Source organism: Pan troglodytes, chromosome 5, assembly GCF_028858775.2.
Source record: "Pan troglodytes isolate AG18354 chromosome 5, NHGRI_mPanTro3-v2.0_pri, whole genome shotgun sequence".
NCBI classification, from domain to species: Eukaryota; Metazoa; Chordata; class Mammalia; order Primates; family Hominidae; genus Pan; species Pan troglodytes.
The window spans coordinates 41,726,746-41,748,209 of NC_072403.2; the positions used below are offsets into that span (position 1 = coordinate 41,726,746).

At 38.9% G+C, this 21,464-nt stretch overlaps 1 protein-coding gene across 5 annotated transcripts in view; it reads right to left on the bottom strand.

The window, feature by feature from the left end:
* Nucleotides 1-21,464, bottom strand: part of SRPK1 (SRSF protein kinase 1) — an 87,313-nt gene that overhangs the window by 22,804 nt on the left and 43,045 nt on the right. For all 5 annotated transcript variants that reach the window (XM_001172595.5, XM_054685729.2, XM_009451126.5 and 2 more), the window contains 7 exons: nucleotides 17,404-17,510; nucleotides 15,746-15,911; nucleotides 14,076-14,101; nucleotides 13,426-13,639; nucleotides 12,627-13,046; nucleotides 12,155-12,255; nucleotides 382-489 (listed from right to left, as the gene is read on the bottom strand). In XM_001172595.5, coding sequence (XP_001172595.3) covers nucleotides 382-489; nucleotides 12,155-12,255; nucleotides 12,627-13,046; nucleotides 13,426-13,639; nucleotides 14,076-14,101; nucleotides 15,746-15,911; nucleotides 17,404-17,510 — 1,142 coding nt within the window. The remainder of the gene's footprint in view (nucleotides 1-381; nucleotides 490-12,154; nucleotides 12,256-12,626; nucleotides 13,047-13,425; nucleotides 13,640-14,075; nucleotides 14,102-15,745; nucleotides 15,912-17,403; nucleotides 17,511-21,464) is intronic.

Genomic DNA, 21,464 nt, shown 5'->3' on the forward strand with positions numbered 1-21,464 from the left:
TGAATTGTACAAAATGAAGTAGTTTCCAGGGGTTTCTTTGGTCTGAAAATAGATGAGTGCTAAAAATGCAAAGATACTTGTAATCTCCTAATCAAAACCAACAACACCTCTTAGTAGTTGTTTTCATTATTTCCCCCCCCCAACAATCTGTAGTAAGAAACCTTTGGTTCCTTCACCTAACAGGAACTTAGCAGTAACCAAATGAAATGCCAGACAGGTTTTTGAATTCGGACCTCTCTAGACATAGAATTTAGAATACCTATGGTAAATCATCTGTGTTACGTTCTTTTCTGCTAGTTAATTTGCTGGTTTACTGAAATTAGCAAACAGGGCAAGATATGTACCACTTAACAAGTGAAAGCCAAGGGGAAAAAACATTACCATGCATGCCGTGCTCCAAATGTCAGCAGGGGTATTATAGCCAGATCCGATTAGAACTTCCAAGGAACGATATTGCCTTGTTTGAATATCTTCAGTGAAATGTTTGTGCTGAGAAAATGAAGGAAACAATATTTTAAACTTCATTCTAAAAAGTAACAAGTCAATACTGCTTAATAATGGAGATGAAAATAAACTCTCTGAAGTTTTTCCCAAACCAAAGTTCTCACTTTGCTTATTTCTTAAACAGCATTTTTATGTTATTAGCTCCAACAATCCTTTGCCTTACACACAGCTACTCCAAATTATTTTTACAAACAAATGAGCCTAAACTTAATATACACAGGTCTAGGAAACAACAACAGGTTTTTTCTTTTTAAAAATTGTTTTAGTAAAGATGGGGTCTCACTATGTTACCCATGCTGGACTCAAACTCCTGGGCTCAAGTGATCCACCCACCTTGGCCTCCCAAAGTGCTGGGATTACAGGCGTGAGCTACCACACCAAGGAATCCAAACTCTTTAACCTTGCAATTTACTATACTTGTCTTTAATAAGTATCTTTCTGTGCCTTTATTGGGATGTTGATGTTCTACCTAGAGTATTTTTTGCTCTTTTGGTCAAATTTCATCTAGTACCCTTTGAAGCCCTGGTGTATACTAGTTTTCTACCTGAAGTTTTCTCTGAGTAATTTCCTCTTTTCACAAATACTGTTCCCTGTTTTTAAATTTCAATAGGATTAGAGAATTGTCTTCCACACTTTCCTATCACATTTGAATATTTGAATTTTGTTTCCTGTATATGACTCACACTAAGCTTCTTTTTGTCCTTCATTATTCATTTATTTTTTATCATGGAAAATTTCAAATATATACAAAATTAGAAAGAATCATGAACCCCATGCCATTTATTATACTAGTGTCACCTAGCAATTACCACTCATTGCCAGTCTATTTTCAACTGTATCCCAACCCTGCCACCACACCTACACCAGATTTTGAAGTACATACTAGACATTTTCTTTTCATTCATAAATATGGCTTTCTGAAAGATCATTCTTTTTAACTGTGACACTTTGTCACCTAAAAAAAAAAAATTAAGATGCAAAACCAAAGAATCAGAGTTTCAATGTTGAAAGTGCACATCAAATCTTTAGTATAAGAGGTGAAAACAGGCTGAGTGAGGCATATCACTATGAAATTATCTTACAGACTTCCACTGGGGGAAAAGGTTTCATATAAAGATCAAGAATCAGAATGGCATCGGTCTTTAGTACCATCAAAACTGGAAACTATAAAACAATGGAGCAACGACATTCTGAAAGAAAATGTTTTCTAACCTAGAATTCTCTACAAAGCCAACTGAGAGTGAAAGCAGAATAAAGACTATCAGATGTGCAAATCCCACCCTTCCCCCACCCAATCTCACACCCTTTCTCAGGAAACTATTGCTTGTTGCATGTACTCTACAAAAAAGATGACATAAACCAAGAAAGATAGGAGACATGGAAAACAGGGGACATATATATAGAGAAAACAATAAATCTCCAGGATGATGGTGAAGGGAAATCCCAAATGACATAATGTAGCAGACCTATAGGGCAACCCAATCAGATCAATACAGATTAGAAGACTCCAGGTTCTAGGACACAGCGCTTTAGAAACATAATAGTAGAAAGAACACTCAATGTATCTGTACATATTAAAGTGTATTTACAACACTGGGTAAAAGTATGGGATTGAATTAAGTGATCAACAGTACAAAGAAAACTAAGCAAATGAAACATGTTATGTAGAAAGGAAAAGGAACCATAATATATGCTCAGTTCAGCTGAGGATAGCCTTAGAGTCTCAATGATATAAACATGGAATGATCATGTAGCCAAAAATTAGATTACATTGGGGAAATGAGGAATTCGTGCTGTGGTGCTAGATAAGCCCCATTTTCTGGGAGGAAAAAAATAATATGTAACACTGAAAACAAAATTGGATTAATATAACCTGTTATTTATTAGTGATATAAAGGTAAATACTGTTAAGGGGAGTGAAAAACTGGTGAAAGAAGTAGGCAGATTTTTAAATAAAAGCTTATATAACTCACTGTCTCCCCCACTGTGTACATGCATGATTGATAAGCAAAAAAAGAAAAAAGAATAAAAAGCTTAGTACAGTGGTCCATCAGTGTACTTCAGGGATTAGTTTCAGAATCCTCCGAGTATAAAATCTGTGCATACTCAAGTTTCACAGTTGGCCCAGAACTCAAATATACAAAAAGCCAGCCCTCCATATATGTGCATTTCACATCCCTTGAATATTGTTTTCGATCCTTGTTTGGTTAAAAAAATCTGTGCATAAGTGGACTTGTGTAGTTCAAACCTATGTTGTTCAAAAGTTGACTGTATGTTTAATAATACAGCTCGTTAAAAATTATGTAAAATTCCATTACTGAATGCCAGATGCTGATGTGCTGAAGAGATCAAGAAGTGAGATCCAATCTGAATCCAATGGGGTGCAACACACATGTATTGTTCACCACTGTGTCCTAATGCCTACATCAGAGTATGTGCCAGCATGTTTGCTGAATGAGTGAATGGCTGAAAAGAACGTAGTCATTTTTTTTTTTTTTTTTTTTTTTTTTGAGATGGAGTCTCGCTCTGTCACCCAGGCTGGAGTGCAGTGGTGCGATCTTGGCTCACTGCAAGCTCTGCCTCCTGGGTTCACGCCATTCTCCTGCCTCTGCCTCCCAAGTAGCTGGGACTACAGGTGCCTGCCACAACGCCTGGCTAATATTTTTTTTTTTTGTATTTTTAGTAGAGACGGGGTTTCACTGTGTTAGCTAGGATGGTCTTGATCTCCCGACCTCGTGATCCGCCTGCCTCGGCCTCCCAAAGTGCTGGGATTACAGGGGTGAGCCGAGAACGCAGTCATTTTAAACGCAGAGACACTGCTATGGTTTGAATGTTTGTCCCCTTTGAAACTAATATTGAAACTTAATGTCCAATGTTAACAGTACTAAGAGGTGAGACCTTTAAGCCTTTAAGAGGTGACTGGGTCATGAGGGGGTCTGCCTTCATGAATGGATTAATGGGTTATCACAGGGTGTGAATGAATTAACAGAGTAGGCTTATTATAAAAGTTGAAGAGAGATTAATTCTGTTGTGATGTAAGTAACAGAAGACTCCACCGGAATAAAGTGTGCCACATAGGTAAGAAAACACACATGAAGGTGTTCCAAACATAAAGGCACTGGAGCCTGAAACATGGTGTGGGCAGGAAATTGGCAAGCATTTGATGTTTGTACGGTGTGATACTTGTTACAGAGTCAATACGTTTCTCCACAATTTACTTGCTAAAATATTTATTGAGTACCTACTCTGTACCAGGCACTGTTCTAAGTACTAAATATAGATACAGCGGTAAACCAGAAAAACTTTATTGTGATATGATGTACATTCTAGTGAGAGGCTTATTAAGCAAATAAACATATAATATTAGATTGTGTTAAGTGTTGTGGAGAAAAAAAAAGTTACAGGGAGAAAGGAAGAGTGAGCAAATACCTGAGTGAATATGATAAAGGTATAAGTGTTTGGAGAGTGGCGGTTTGCTAATTACATTAGGTGTTCAGGGGAAGAGTTCCCTGATAAGTGACATCTGGGTAAGAACTTAAAGAAATTGAAGGAGTTGTACGTGAAGAGGATTCCAAGCAGAAGGAAGAGTAAGCTCTCTTTGCTTGGTGGTGTGTGGGCCATGGTAAGGACTTTGGTATTCATTCTGAAGGGAGCCACTGCAACGTTTAGCGAATATATGACTTGACTTACATTTAAAATGGCTGACTAGACACAGGTAGTATGTGCCTCATCCACAGAAAGGAACCAGAACAGTCAGAAGATACCCACATTTTGAACAGATTGTCCAGGAAGGAATGCTAAGATTCACCAGAGAAGTGATAGGAAGCACCAGAAGGAAAGGGTCTGAGGAAGCTGGCATGGGCATACAGTAAGAGAGAAATCCCCAGCATCCCACATTCTGAAAATGGGTTTTATGATCTTGGTTATGGGAGAAACCCTGAACCAACTAGGGCCTCGGGCCTGACATGCAGAACTGCCTAAAGATTGGACAGATGTTGCTCCAAACAGGGAACCCACAGAGAATCCCACAGGCATCTGAGTCTAAGCGGCTTCAGCTGGGTGCCATTTTGACAGCCTTGATACCAGGGATCTGAAGATGCAGCTGCTGTCATTCCACTGCTCTGAGGAGGAAGAGGGGAGGCTAGGCACTCTCATGCACTCCTGGGAGGGTCCCTATCACCCTGCCATGGGCTGCCGGTGAGACCAAGATGTGAGTGGACCACATTCCCCACAGCTTCTTCCCCATGCTGCTGGCCTAAGAGGGACCCTCCCCTCTCTGGTCCCAGGCATAAAGTGCTATTTTGAGAGTTTAATGCTAGGTTGTGCCTTGCCCTTTCGGGCTGACCTGGCTGCAGCTGCCACTTGGCTGAGGAGGGACAGGAAAACCAGGCTCTCCTATGCATACCTAAGACAACAGGCTTTTTTGAGACTGAGACTTGAGTGTACTGTAACTCCCCACAGTTTCTTGCCCATGCTGTTCATTTGAGAGGGAACCTACCCTCTCAGTCACAGGCCAACAGCTGGCACCATTTTGAGAGTTTAAAGCTGGGCTATGCGCTTGCCCTTGGGCGACACGGCTGCAACTGCCACCCAGCTGGGAGAGGAACAGCAGAGACCAAGCTTCTCTAAGCACACTTAGGAAAATACCCACTGCCCTGCTATCGGTGGCTGTAAAACTAGGGACTAGCCCCCTCCGACCCATCACAGCTAACAACAACAACAACAACAACAACAACAACACAGACTGCTTGGGTCCCAGCGGGTTGCTCCACCACTCTAACTGCCATCCCCCACATTATACCAGCTGCCCAGGGGCCTGAGAACCTGCCCATATACCCAGTCAGAGACCCACGAATCACACCTCCAGGACCCACTAACACTGGAATCAACGCTCTGGGGCCTAAGAACAGGAACACTCAGCCCACTAATGCCACCATCAGGGTCCAAAGACTGGCTCAGCTGGCATCCAAGTCCCCAGCAAAACCTCACCACAACCTAAACTGTACCCTAAGCCACAGAGGAAATTGCAGATACCCCTGACCCTGTGTACTGCCAAAAAAGTTATACAAAAACCATACTACCAGAGGTATCCAAAATCAAAATCAAAAAGTATCTTACTTAACCAACAACATATATACAACTTCAGAAAAATATTCTCCCCTACAAAAGCAATTTCAAAAAAATTGGAACAAGTGACTACTGCAACAAACGTGCAGATATCAACGGAAGGACACAGAAAACATAAATAAACAAGTAAATATGACAGCACCAAAGGACCACAACAATTGTCCAGCAACAGATCCCAATAAAAAAGAATTCCTTGAAATGCCAAATAAATCAAAATACTGATTTTAAAGAAGCTCAATAAGATGCAAGAGAAATCTGAAAATCAATACTAGGAAATCAGAAAATCCATTCAAGAGATGAATGAGAAATTTACCAAGGTGACAGATATCTTAAAACAACAACAACAACAACAACAACAAACCCCAGAAATTCTAGAACTAAAAAATTCACTGAAGCAGGGCACAGTTGCTCACATCTGTAATCCTAGCACTTTTGGAGGCTAAGGTGCTTGAGCCCAGGAGTTTAAGACAAGCCTGGGCAACATAGTGAGACCTTGTCTCTACTAAAAAAAATTAGCTGGGTGTGTTGGCATGCACCTGGGGTCCCAGCTACTCAGGAGGCTGAGCCAGGAGGATCGCTTGAGCCCAGGAGATTGAAGCTGCAGTGAGTTGTGATCATACCACTGCATTCCAGCCTGGGTGACAGAGTGAGACAACGTTTCAAATAAATTAATAAATTAAATAAAAAATTTATTCTAGGAAATACAAAATACATTTGAAAGCCTCAATAATAAACTGGAACAAGTAGAAGAATCTGAGAACTTGAAAACAGGTCCTCTGAAATATTCTAGTCAGATAAATATAAGGAAATAAAAAAAATTAGCTGAGCCTGGTGGTGCGTGCCTGTAGTCTCAGTTACTCAGGAGGCTGGGGCAGGAGGACTGCTTGAGCCCAGGAGTTAAAGGTTGCAACAAGCCATGATGACACCACCTCATTTCTACCTGGGCAACAGAGACCCTGTTTCTTTAAAAAAAAAAAAAAAAATTAATTAATTAATTAATTAAATGAATGAATAAATAATTTTTTTTTTCAGTTTAGAAAACCTCTTTAAGAAAATAGTAGATAAAAATTTCCCAAGTCTAACAAGAGAGTTAAGGCATCCAGATACAGGAGGCCCACTGATCCCCAGGCAAATACATGGGGAGGGGGAGGGGGAGGGGAGACTTTCCCACACAAAACAAAAGCTGAGGGATTTCAAAAAAAAGCTGAGGGATTTTATCAACACCAGACCTATCCTTACAAGAAATCTTAAAGAAGAGAGAAAATCTTTCTTCAATCAGAAAGAAAAACTCATTAATGAGCAATAAGTAATCATGTGAAGGTACAAAACTCACCAGTAACAGTAAGTATACAGAAAAACACAGAATATTATAACACCGTTAATTGTAGTGTGTAAACTACTCTTACCCTAAGTAGAAAGATCAACCAATCAAAGATAACTACAGCAACTTTTCAAGATATAGACAGTCAAAAATGCTGCTGGGAAAACTGGATACCCATATGCAGAAAAATGAAACTCAATCCCTATCTCTCGTAATACATAAAAATCACATCAAAATAGATTAAAGACTGAAATCTAAGATCTCAAACTTTGAAACTACTACAAGAAAACATGTGGGAAAATCTCCAGGACACTGGTCTGGGCAAAAATTTTCTTGAGCAATACCTCACGAGCACAGGCAACCAAAACAAAAATGGACAAATGGGATCACATGAAGTTAAACAGCTTCTGCACAGCAAAGAAAACAATCAACAAAGTGAAGAGACAACCCACAGAATGGGAGAAAATATTTGCAAATTACCCATCTGATAGGGGATTAATAACCAGAATATATAAGGAGCTCAAGCAACTCTATAGGAAAAAAAAAAATCTAATAATCTGATCAAAAAATGGGCCAAAGATTTGAATAGACATTTCTCAAAAGAAGACATGCAAATGGCAAAGAGGCATATGAAAAGGTGCTCAACATCACTGACCATCAGAGAAAGGCAAATCAAAGCTACGAGAGCATCTCACTCACCCCAGTTAAAATGGCTTACGTCCAAAAGATAGGCAGTAACAAATGCTGGCAAGGATGTGGAGAAAAGGGAACCCTCCTGCACTGACGATAGGAATATAAACTGGTTACAACCACCATGGAGAACAGTTTGGAGGTCCCTCAGAAAACTAGAGCTACCATATTATCCAGCAATCCCACTGCTGCGTATATAATCAAACGAAAGGAAATCTGTATATAAAAAAGATGTCTGCACTCCGATGTTTGTTGTAGCACTATTCACAATATTTAAGATTTGGAAGCAACCTAAGTGTCCATCAACAGATGAATTTAAAAAATGTGGTGCATATACACAATAAAGTGCTATTCAGCCATAAAAAAGAATGGGATCCTGTCATTTACAACATGGATGGAACTGGAGATCATTATGTTAGATGAGATAAGCCAGGCACAGAAAGACAAATTTCACATGTTCTCATTTATTTGTGGGAGCTAAAAATCAAAACAATAGAACTCAAGGACACAGAGAGTAGAAGGATGGTTACCAGAGGCTGGGAAGGGTAGTGTGGGAGAAGTGGGGAGATAAGGATGATTAATGGGTATTAAAAAATTACTTACAAATAATAAGATCTACTCTTTCATAGCACAACAGGGTGACTATAGTGAATAATAATTATATATTTAAAAATAACTAGAAGAATATAATTGGATTGTCGTAACACAAAGGATAAATGCTTGAAGGGATGGATACCCTATTTTACTCCATGATGTGATTATTTCACATTGCATGCCTGTATCAAAACATCTCAGATACCCCACGAATACATACACCTACTATGTACCCATTAAAAATTAAAAATTAAAAAAATTTTAAAAACAATCACACTATCCAAAGCAATCTACAGGTTCAATGCAATTCTTTTCAAAATACTAATGTCATCTTTTCACAGAATTACAAAAAACAATTCTAAAATTCATATGGAACAAAAAAAGAACCTAAATAGCCAAAAGAATCCTAAGCAAAAAGAAAAAAGCTAGAGGCATTACACTGTCTGACTTAAAATTATACAAGGTTACAGCAACCAAAACAGCATGTATTAGTATTAAAATAGATACACAGATCAATGGAACAGAATAGAGAACCTAGAAATAAAGCCATATACTTAACAGCAAACTGATCTTTGAAAAGTCAACAAGCACATTCACTGGGAAAAAGACATCCTTTTCAATAAATGGTTCTAGGAAAACTGGACTGCCATATGCAGACGAATAAAAGATCCCTATCACTCACTGTATACAAAAATCAACCCAAGACCGATTAAAGACTTGAATATAAGACCTGAAACTCATGACTAAGACCTCAGGCAACAAAAATAAAAATAGACAAATGGGACTTAAACAAAAAAGCTTCTGCACAGCAAAAGAAATAATCAAGAGTCAACAGGCAACCTACAAAATGGGAGAAAAAAATCTGCAAACTATATGACCCAACAGGGGACTAACATCTAGAATTTACAAGAAACTCAACTCAATTAAAAAAAACCCAAATAATCCCATTAAAAGGTAGACTAAGGACATGAATAGGGATTTTTCAAAAGAAGACAAATGGCCAACAAATAAATGAAAAAATGTCCACTATCACTAACCAGCAGAGAAATACAAATTAAAACCACAATGAGGTATCTTTCACCAATCAGAGTGGCTATTACTAAAAATACAAAAAATAATAACATGTTGGAGAGGATGTGGAGAAAAGGGACTTCTTACACACTCTTGGTGGGAATGAAAATCAGCACCATCTCTATAGAAAATAGTATGAATGGCTGGGCGCGGTGGCTCATGCTTCTAATCCCAGCACTTTGGGAGGCCGAGGTAGGCAGATCACAAGGTCAGGAGATCGAGACCATCCTGGCCAACATGGTGAAACCCCGTCTCTACTAAAAATACAAAAAATTAGCCGGCTGTGGCGGCACATGCCTGTAGTCCCAGCTACGCGGGAAGGGTGAGGCAGGAGAATTGCTTGAACCTGGGAGGCAGAGGCTGCAGTGAGCAGAGATCGCACCACTGCACTCCAGCCTGGGCAATAGAGTGAGACTCCATTTAAAAAAAAAGAAAAAGAAAGAAGGAAAATAGTATGAAAATTTCTCAAAGAACTAAAAATAAAACTACCACATGATCTAGCAGTACCACTGCTGGGTATCTGCACAAAGGAAAATAAATCATATCAAAAATATACCTATACTTGTATGTTTATCACAGCACTATTCATAATTACAACTATGGAATCAACCCAAGTGTCTAGGAGTAGATAAAGAAAATGTGGTATGGAATGAACACAATACTATTCAGCCATAAAAAAGAATGAAATCATGTGTTTTGCAGCAACATGGATGGAACTGGATGCCATTATCTTAATTGAAACAACTCAAAGAAAGGTAAATACCACATGCTCTCACTTATAAGTGGGAGCTACATAATGTGTACACATGGAGGCATAGTGTGGAACGATCGACAATGAAGACTCAGAGGGTGGGGTGAAAGGGTAGATGAAGGGATGTTACTTGGTGGTTACAATGTGCACTGTTTCAGTGATGGATCCATTGAAGGCCCTGACTTCACCACAATGCAATATATCAACCTAGCAAAACTGCACTTATACGTCATGAACATATACAAATTAAAAAAAAAAGTATCACTCTGATAGATGTGTTGCCAATAGTCTACGGGGAGCAAGGGCAGCAGAAGGGAGAAAGTGAAGAAGCTATTGCAGTCACTACTGAAGTCATCCAGGGTGACCTGGACCAGATGATAGCGTAGTAGAGTAATTCTAATTACTTGGAAAGCTGCTTCACATTCTTATTAGTCAGTGCTAAGCTGGCTTTGTTTTTTCTAAAAGGTTATCACAATATTCTACAATCAATATGGGAAGTAAGATCCTTCTGAGGTCTGAACCATGTCCCATTTAAAAGCATATGGCTCTTTGAGTACTGTCATTTATGTGTGAATCATTCTATTATAGATTTTAAAAAGATGTCCATTAAAAATAACCTTGGTCAGGTATGGTGGCTCATGCCTGTAGTCCCAACACTTTGGGAGGCCGAGACGGGCAGATCACTTGAGGTCCGGAGTTTGAGGCTGGCCTGGCCAACATGGTGAAACCCCTCCTCTACTAAAAATACAAAAATTAGCCAGGGCATGCTGGCTCACGCCTGTAATCACAGCTACTTGGGAGGCTGAGGCAGGAGAATCACCTGAATCCGGGAGGCAGAGGTTCCAGTGAGCTGAGATTGAGTTACTGCACTCCAGCCTGGGTGACAGAGCAAGACTCTGTCTCAAACAAAAAAACCTTAAAACACTTTATTAGATACACAGTAAAAAACAACAGTATAAATAATTCGCCAATTAAAATGAGATTCCACTATTTAGCCTGAAGATCATACAAGAAAATACTTTTCTGAGTTGTTAAAGGTAGAATAACTGATGTATCTTTTCTTTTCTTTTTTTTTGAGATGGGAGTTTCACTCTTGCTGCCCAGGCTGGAGTGCAATGGCGTGATCTCGGCTCACCGAAACCTCTGCCTCCCAGGTTCAAGTGATTCTCCTGCCTCAGCCTCCCAAGTAGCTGGTATTACAGGCATGCGCCAACACGCCTGGCTAATTTTTTTGTATTTTTAGTAGAGACGGGATTTCTCCATGTGGTCAGGCTGGTCTCAAACTCCTGACCTCAGGTGATCTCATGTGATCCGCCAGCCTCCGCCTCCCAAAGTGCTGGGATTACAGGCATGAGCCACCGTGCCTGGCTAACTGAAGTATCTTTTCTAGAGTGTAATATGACACTATACATCAAAAAACATATAATTATTTCTAATTACATGTCATTATGAATAACTAAAAATAAGTTAAATGACACTATACATCATAAAGCCCTTTTAAAAATCACAGAACTTCTGACTTAGCAATTCTATGTCTAGGACATGTCCTAAGAAAAACTATACAAAGATTTGCGTGCAGAGTCTCATCACAAAGAGCTGTCAAAAATATGTAGATTAAAGTGTACTAGGAAAACAATGTAATGAACTGAATTGTATTTAAATTTTTGGCTGACAAAGCAAAGTGTCCAAAATATGTTAAGTGAATTAAAAGGAGGTTACAATTTATAAGTTAGTCATCAATTTTGAAAATGGGAGTAGGGGAGTATGAACATAGGCACTGAGTGTCTGAAAGTTAATAATGATATATATATAAAAAACAAGATTGGCCAGGAGTTGACATTACTGAATCTGGGTGATGGGTATCTGGAGTGGGGTGGGGTAACAGAAGGACTTTTCATGATCACGATTACCATTCTACTTTCGTAAGTATATTTAAACTTTTCCATAGTAAAAGGTTTTTTTAAAAGTAAAAAAATATTCACTGAAGTGTTGTATCAATCTGGGTACAGAATTACGGATGTTTTGCATAACTAAGTCCAAATTCTCATTCATCCTCCCAGTCACTTCAAAACACCATTGAGGCAAGTTTAACTTACCACCCAACAAGCATTTCCAAGGTCAGCAATCTTCACCTTGAGCTTTTCTGCATTTTTTGGCTCAAGGGGATTAACAAGAAAATTTCCAGCCGTGGATTTTCCTACAGACAACAGGCATCATCAATAAGACTGTTCAATGAACAGAGAAATACTCAATGAGTAATAAAGCTCTCCAAGGTAAGAGTAATACAGTCAGCAATACCCAAGTGACAACTTACATTTTCTGAGACAAAAAGAGCACAGCAACGCCTTGAGTTTCCAGAATTAAAAACCTCTGCCCTCACAGCAACAAATGAAGTGCTGTGTACTCAGTACATGATGGATAAAGTTAGCTACAGATTACAATTTAAACGTAACTTAGACACACCTGTTGTAAAGCTATAGTTACAAAAACAATCATACTTTTAGTCTAGAAATCTGTGAATGTGTTGTGCAGGGAAGGAGTGTTGAGGAAGTATAGCTGCATAGGTACCTTTGTTGTCCAGTGGTCCGTTATGTTCTTGCTCTTGTTCATCTTCACAGGGTATCTCTGCCCGAATGCTTTCTTGAAGTTGGCTAATGTGTTGTTCACTGAATGACTGACCTACAGTTGAGGAAGACTGGCACACCATGGTGTCTGACACCTCAGATGTTATAGGTGTACAAGAGTCTGTTTCTTGAGATGTGCTGCTGTCTCCATTTTGGGAGCTTAGGAAACTAGATTCCTGATTCAAATTTTGGACATCACAGTCATTAGCATTATGTAGATCCTCTTTATGTCTCAATGTTTCATTATTACTGTTCTGAGTATAATTAATGACTTCAATCACTCCATTGCAATTAATTTCTGCTGCACCACCCTCTGTATCACGTTCCATAAACGTTTGATCCTGGCCAATGGTACTTGACTCTTCTAAGGAACAAACGAACAAAAAAAGATATATGCATATGTGTGTGAGTGAAAGAACAGAAACATTTCTCACAAGATTAAAACATTTTCTAGAACTTATACTGAGTGACATAAAAACATGACTAAACATCTAAAACCTATTTCCGGAAGGGCCAAGATCTTACTTTTACCCAATTGTTAAATGAAATCTATGTTCCATTTCCTGAGAAAAGTTACAAATTACATTTAAATATTACCTGCCTAACATTTATGACAAGATCCATATTCTTATAAAGATACCCCCAGAGATGTGTTGTATGTATGAAACCACTGTATTATATAGCAATGATAAATTAACGTTAAAGTGTGTTGTAAAGTAATTTTCGTGATGTTCTATTTATACCAAGTTTTTCTTGGGTCATTTTATTAGGTGGGTTCTCTTTCAAGGGTCTTTCAACAGGACTCTCTGAGTCTTCTTGCTTGTTTGGTCTTTTTTGCCCAGGGCCCGACTCTTTCTCCATTTCCTCAATTTCCTGCATTCGCTTCTCTAGTAATTCTGCCTGGCGCTTCTGCTTCTTCTTCAATTTCTTCTTCTTATTCTTTGACATTTTGTCAGCCTGGGCGGAGATTACAAACAGATAAAGCCTTCAGGTGGCTAATTAATTACCCCCAGTTGGAGATAGTTAACTTTAATTACTTCCTAATTAAATTTCACAAATCTTTCCCTAACATAGCACTTAAGTCTTTCATTAAATTAAAAGATGCGGGATACTCTTATAAACCCAAATAAAAACAGAATAAATAACAAAGTGTGGTCTTCTGAGCAGTCCGTGGGGTTGGTTTACATTCAGACAAACTCGAATTTTTTAGAGGCCTCACCAGTACAAATGTGATGAAGGTGCATGGGAATTTACTGGAGAAAATTATAGAAGCGCAGGAATTTTTTTTCCTTTTGGTTCTCAAACTTGAAACAAACTGTTACCATCCACAACAGAAGAACCCATGCCCATAGTCCATAGATCAAAATTAAATATAGAAACACCTTATACTTACTGGTTTAGGCTGGGGAGCAGTACTGACTGAAAAGAAAAGAAAACCAAGTAAGAATTCTGGCATTCATCAGGCAATATAAACTAAGGCTCAGATAAAACACTCTACCAGAATGAAAAGTCTTTCTTATGTAGTCTACATTGCAGAGAAAACTATTGTTTTTAAATGACTTAAGTAGAAGCTATATTATTACCATTTTTAAAGAAAATAATGAATAGAAATTGCCAAACTTAAAAAAAAGGGATAAATAAAATTCTTCCTCCCCAGGTAGCATCAATAAGTGCAAAGAACCAAGTTCCCATTTCTGGTTTCCATGACTAAAGTTGCTAAAAATCACCTATTTTCCATTCCCATGCACTGCTTAAAATAGAAAGGGACAAGCAACAACCTCTTCACCTCAAATGCTACCCAGAATCTGTCAGTTTTAAAAGGGGAGTCTAGGTGACATCAAGAGCTATAGTAATTTGCTCTACAGCATGTCATGGATAACAGTGTAGCTTAGCTGGAAGGTAGGATCTTCAGTCTTCCTCTTTTTAAAATATTTGTATAATAACCGTGGTTAACAAAAAACACATAATAAAAATTTATACTCTAGATAAGTGTACATTCAGTGGTTTTAACACTATTCACACTGTTGTATAACAGGATCTGTAGAATGTTTTCATCTTGTAAAACAGAAACTACATCCATTTAACAACCAACTCCCCATTTCCCCCTTCTTTAGTCTTCCTTTTTAAAGAAGTGTATAACTAATACCTCAACTTGAGGATCAAGCAAGTTCCTAAAAAATGACACACTACTAAAACTAAAATCTGTATCTCAAAAGAAAAAAAATCATAAAGCAGCCTTTATTTATTTATTTAATTTTATGTCTTAGGGTCTCACTTTGTTGCCTATGCTCGAGTGCAGTGGCACTATCACAACTCGTGGCAGCCTTGACTTCCTAGGCTCAAGCAATCATCCTGCCCCAGCCTCCTGAGTAAATGGACTACAGGCACGCATCACTATGCCTGGCTAATTTTTTAAATTTTTGTAGAGACAGGGTCTTACTGTGTTGCCTAGGCTGGTCTCAAACTTCTGGGCCCAAATCATCCACCCACCTCAGCCTCCCAAAGTGTTGGGTTACAGGCGTGAGCCACTGTGCCTGGTCCCGCAATTTATTTGGTATATAATATTGTGTGGCACACTACTAACTGCTTTACCATTTAATCCCAATAATTCGCAGTTGAGGGAAAATAAAGTAAAATAACTCAGCTAAGGTTTCTCAGTCTAGGATGAAGCCCAAATTCAAACCAAGTCTGTCTACTCCAGCGTTTAAACCCAAACTATTAATAGCAATGTTATCTTGTCCCTCTACAGACTACCAGTCCTATAAATGAGCATGTGTGATCACAGTAAGAGGTAAACACTTCAAAAATCATCAAATCATAAGAAAAAATATTTTTAAACAATACACACCAGCTTTTATAACATACAACACAAAGACACAATATCTAGTTTTCTCCTTCCCCTATGGAAGTAACAGTGAGAATGTCTCTTGGAAGCTGATAATGTTTCTTAAATATGTTATTGTTGAAATGGATTGAGTGGTGTTTAATTCCCTGGTAACAGAATAAAAATAGAAATTTCTTTTTAACTTCTAATGATAGCGAAGTCCCTAAAAGAAAATATACCTGCAGATCCGGAAGGCGGAGGAGCTCCAGATCGCTGCCATTCTGTTGCTTCTGCAGCCAGCCTCCGAATGTACTGCTCATTCACTGACAATAAGATGTTCTCTGGTTTAATGTCAGTGTGGATGATACGGCACTTGGTATGTAAATAATCAAGACCCTGTAACACCTGAATGGAAATAGAGTGGCAGACTTGCAAACACAAAATACAGGCTTTCTGGAGAAGTAAGAGATTATAACATGACATTAAAAAAAAAAGATATGATAGCGTTTTCTATAGAGAATAAAAGCACCTTTTAAAAAAGCTCAAATAAACTTTCTCAGAAAGATTAAACTATGAAAAAGGCAAGAAATTATTTACAATAAAAAATTCTTCAATGTTTTACAAAGCTGATTCTATTTGGAGATATTCTTCAACTATGTACAATGCAAAGACTGAGAATAAACTTCAACACACACACACCCTCTAAGTGTTGTAATGTAGGTGCTGACAGAGATTTAGATATCTTTAATTCAAATTTCCTCACTGAGGAAGAATTGAGGTCTCTTGCTGCCCAGTTTGGAGCTCTTTCCAGGACATATAATCCAAACAAATTTTTGCACCTTGAAGTATTAATATTTTCCTGATGGTAAAATCTATACTGTATATTGAAGGCTCTTTAGAAAATTAGAAAATGCCTATGAATCATGCTGTATAAAGAGATGGCAATAATCTGACATAGCAATTATCTATTCAGGTAAAATTACTATTTGCAACCAGAACTTCTGGATAAGGGCTCCAATGTTCCCAAGTCAGGAACCTCAGCTTCCCTTTCTAATTATTATAGGAGGCAAACCTGGGGGAAAATGGTTATGCTAAAACATTTAAAAAGAGAATAAGCACAATAAATTCTAAAGGTTGAATGAAATATTTAATTTTAGCAATTAACTTTTTTTTTTTTTTTTTGAGATGGAGTCTTGCTCTGTCGCCCAGGCTGGAGCGCGGTGGCGCGATCTCAGCTCACTGCAACCTCTGCCTCCCGGGTTCAAGCGATTCTCCTGCCTCAGCCTGCCGAGTAGCTGGGATTATAGGCGCTTACCACCACACCCGGCTAATTTTTGTATTTTTAGTAGAGACGGGGTTTCGCACTGTTGGCCAGGCTGGTCTCGAGCTCCTGACCTCAGGTGATCTGCCCGCCTCGGCCTCCCAAAGTGCTGGGATTACAGGCGTGAGCCACCGCGCCCAGCCAATAACTTACTTTTTAAAACAAAAATTCTTTTTTTTTTTTTTTTTGAGACGGAGTCTCGCTCTGTCGCTCAGGCTGGAGTGCAGTGGTGTGATCTCGGCTCACCGCAAGCTCCGCCTCCTGGGTTCACGCCATTTTCCTGCCTCAGCCTCCCGAGTAGCTTGGGACTACAGGCGCCTGCCAAGACACCCGGCTAACTTTTTGTATTTTGAGTAGAGAGGAGGTTTCACCATGTTAGCCAGGATGGTCTTGATCTCCTGACCTCGTGATCTGCCCGCCTCGGCCTCCCAAAGTGCTGGGATTACAGGAATGAGCCACCACACCCGGCCTTAAAACAAAAATTCTATTGGAAAAAATAAAGTCCTGACACTTCAAGAATATTAAAAAATCACTACATAGTCAAGACTAAGATACTTGCTGATTCAAGATACATACTTGCTGAATAATTTTTTTGACACAAGGCAGTGGAAGCCCCTGATAATTGGATTTGATGATCCACTTGAGCAGATGATGCCCCAAAACTTCAAATACCATGCAGATATCTAGGAATTCATTAAGGAGGGAAAAAACGGCACAAAAGAAGAACACGGCAAGACAAGCTGTGAATTCCACCCTATTAAATGTTATGTATTATTTTCTTTCAGTATAAAAAGTTACAGAGCTTGAATGAATAAATATGTAGCTGTTAATATTCTAAAATTTCAAAGTCTAATGCTATAGTCAATGAAAGCATCCATGAAACATTAAATTGTGGGCAGCTGGCTTATCAATATTATTATGTACATTAAAATACTCAATGGTAAAAGAAAAAGTGAAACCTACATATGCAAATAGTGAAAGAAAGCAGTAGGCTCAAGCCTCAAGCTGTTGATTAGCTTCAGGTAAATTAGTTTCTTCCCTAATATCAAAATTGGTGTCCAGGGTAAAAATTCCCACTCTCACAGCTTCAAAGCAAGGAAAAACAAATTATTCCTTAACTATAGAAGAGATGAATGTACAAGAAAGACTTAAACCTCAAAAACGTAAATGCCAACATTTTTTTTAAATAGGAAACTTGCTTAATGCTCTGTATTTTACGAAACTAATCTTGATTCCAGTGCCACCATGTGTTGTCCTTATGTATGAACAACCTGATGACACCACACAGCAGGAATACTCTGAGTCTAAAATTGTGCAGGGCACTACAGAGATTTTAGTAGTATCTTGATGTCTTCCACCCCCACTGGCTTCTACATGCAAGTTAAGACATACATATATAGTAATGGTCTAGTGCTCAGACTTTAACATTCTCCATTAAAGGAAAGCCTGAGCTCCTTGGAAAAATGGCCAAATCCAAGGTAGGAAAAATACAGGGTAAACTTGGAACACCTTGCTGTTCTAACAAATAAGAGAACCTGTCAGGAAGAAACAGGAACCATCTTGAAAAGGATGTCACCAGCCAACATGGAGACTTCTTTTTTTTTTTTTTTTGAGACGGAGTCTTGGCTCTGTTGCCCAGGCTGGAGTGCAGTGGCACTATCTCAGCTCACTGCAACCTCTGCCTCTCGGCACTACAGGTGCACCACCACGCTGGGCTAATTTTTGTATTTTTAGTACAGATGGGGTTTCACCATATTGGCCAGGCTGGTCTTGAACTCCTGACCTCATAATCTACCTGCCTTGGCCTCCCAAAGTGCTGGGATTACAAGCGTGAGCCACTGCGCCCGGCCAGACCATTATAAAGGATAAAATTATGAGTTAATATATGAATTAAAAACAGAACAAGTCCACACTGATCTGAAAGTAAGTGTGGAGGCAGGAGGAAGAGAAACATCTTCTTTAGAGAAGAAAGCCAAATAATAAATACATAAGGGATTACAGAAATAGAAAATCACCATTTTTACAATCACTATAGTATACTATTACTGATTCAGGTAAGAATCAGTGAATACTAAAACAACTATGTGAAAGACTGTTGGGAAAAAGGATTGTCACAGTGTCAAAATATCATTCCACAGATTGCTTATTAATTACAAAAAGAACAAAGTACCTTTACAACTGGGAAATCTGGAAGGCACTGCCTTAACCAAGTGATCAAACTTACTACCACCAATGATAAGCACAAATTCACATCATGTGCCTTCTAATGCAATATACTAATATGCATTAGAATGCATATTCTAATGCAATAATCCATGTAGTATGCTTGACAAACACAGTTAACCTGAATTTAATCATGAGGAAACAATCAAACAAATCCAAACTAAGGTGGCATAAAACAAGTAGCCTGGATTCTTAAATTAAAAAAAAAAAAAAAGGCAATGTCATAAATGTTCCAAACTACGTAAGATTAAAAGCACATGACAACCACAAACACAGATCAAAATTACAATAAGATAGCATCTCAAACTAATAAATGACTAAAATAAAAAAACTAAACATCACCAAATGTAGGTGAGGTTGTGGAACAATTAGAACTCTTGTATTATGCTAGTAGAAGTCTAAAATGGTACAAGCGCTTTGGAAAACTGCTTGGCAAATTCTTAAATATAAAACCTATGACGGGTCGGGCATGGTGGCTCATGCCTGTAATCCTAGCACTTTGGGAGGCCGAGACAGATAGATCCCTTGAGCCCAGGAGTTCAAGAAGACCAGCCTGGGCAACAAGGTGAAAGCCTGTCTCTACAAGAAAAATCCAAAAATTAGCCAAGTGTGGTGGCGTGTGCCTGTAGTTCCAGCTACTTAGGAGGCTGAGGTGAGAGGATCACCTGAGCCCAGGAGGTCAAGGCTGCAGTGAGCAGAGATCATGCCACGGCACTCCAGCCTGAGTGACACAGTGACACCCCGTCTCAAAAACAAAACAAAAACAACAAACAAAAAACCCCAGCACCTATCAAATTTTCTGCTTTAGCCAAGATGGAGTAACAGGGACTGGACTTATCTTACTGAAAAAACAATACTCAAACAGACCAAATACAAAAACAACAGAAGACTCTGGACATCAGACAACAAGTACAGTGATCCCTGAAAAAATGAAACAAGAGCTGAACCGTGGGATTGCCCCATCTTATTGCCTTGAGGCTTTCCAGGTAGACTCCACAAGTTGAATCAATGGGAGCTGAGAGTCTGGAGAGACCAAGGCAGCTATAATTCACTGAAAAAGGTACCAGAGAGGGGAGAGCTGCAGAAAGACAGAAATTTGGAGATTTGCAGAGGGGGCCCGCCCCTTCAAGGATTCAGCAAAGCACATGTGTGTGAGGAAACTAGCATAGGCAGAGAAGAAAAAACATCTTAAAGGATTATAGAGAACAATGCCCAGCATTCGCATAGGGCTTGGAACAGTGCCTGTTCCCAGCAAAGAGACTAGAAAAATTTAGTCACAGGGTATTGGGTAGGATATATTTGGGAAGGTCTTGCCTCAGTAGAGGGAATGATTAGATCTGGACTGAGCAATGCTTTGGATCCATCTAACAAATCATAAAAGTAAAATCTAAAAGGATAAAACACTTTCCAAGTAACATCACACCATCCCAGAACAAGGCTCAAGAAGATTTATAGAAATACAAAACATCCAGCAGCCAACAAGGTAAAACTTACAATGTGATTACCAGGTAGTAAAACATATCCAAAATTAAAATAATCGATCATGTGAAACTGACTTAGAACCATCACAGATGTTAGAATTAGACAAGGACAATAAATGGTTATTATAGTTGTATTCCATATGTTCAAAAAATTAAGTAGAGACATGAAAAGTATTTTTTAGAAGACTGAAAATGGGCCGGGTGCAGTGGCTCATGGCTGTAATCCCAGCACTTTGGGAGGCCGAGGTGGGCGGATCACGAGGTCAGGAGTTTGAGACCAGCCTCACCAATATGGTGGAACTCCATCTCTACTAAAAATACAAAAAAACTAGCCAGGCATGGTGGCGCGTGCCTGTAGTCCCAGCTACTTAGGAGGCTAAGGCAGGAGAATCACTTGAACCCAGGAGGCGGAGGTTGCAGGGAGCCGAGACTGCACCACTGCACTCCATCCTGGGCAATAGAGGGAGACTCCGTCTCAAAAAAAAAAAAGACTTGAAAATGAACTTCCAGAGACAAAAAGTGCAATGTGAGAGATCAAAACACACTGGATGGAATAAATGGCAGATTAGATTTTGTAGAATAAAAAGATTAGTGAATTTGATGGCACAGCAACAGAATTAGTCCAAAATAAAACAATTTGGAAAAATAATCCAAACAAACAAATCTACCCATCCACAAAAGCAAGCTTTGGGGGCAACTCAAATAGTGACCCCCCAAAAGGGAAGACAGGAAGGAGGTGAAAGTATGTGCTTTTTGCAATGAATCAACAAATCATAAAGGTAAAGATTCACCCAGTAGCAAAGCATACCCCTAAGTGCTTAGATTCTGGATGTCATTTCCCACTGAATGGAATTAGGGCTTCTTAGAGAAAAACTGATTCTAGATTTAAGACAGGAAATTCACAAGGTGAGCCTGCAATATCTTGATGCCAGG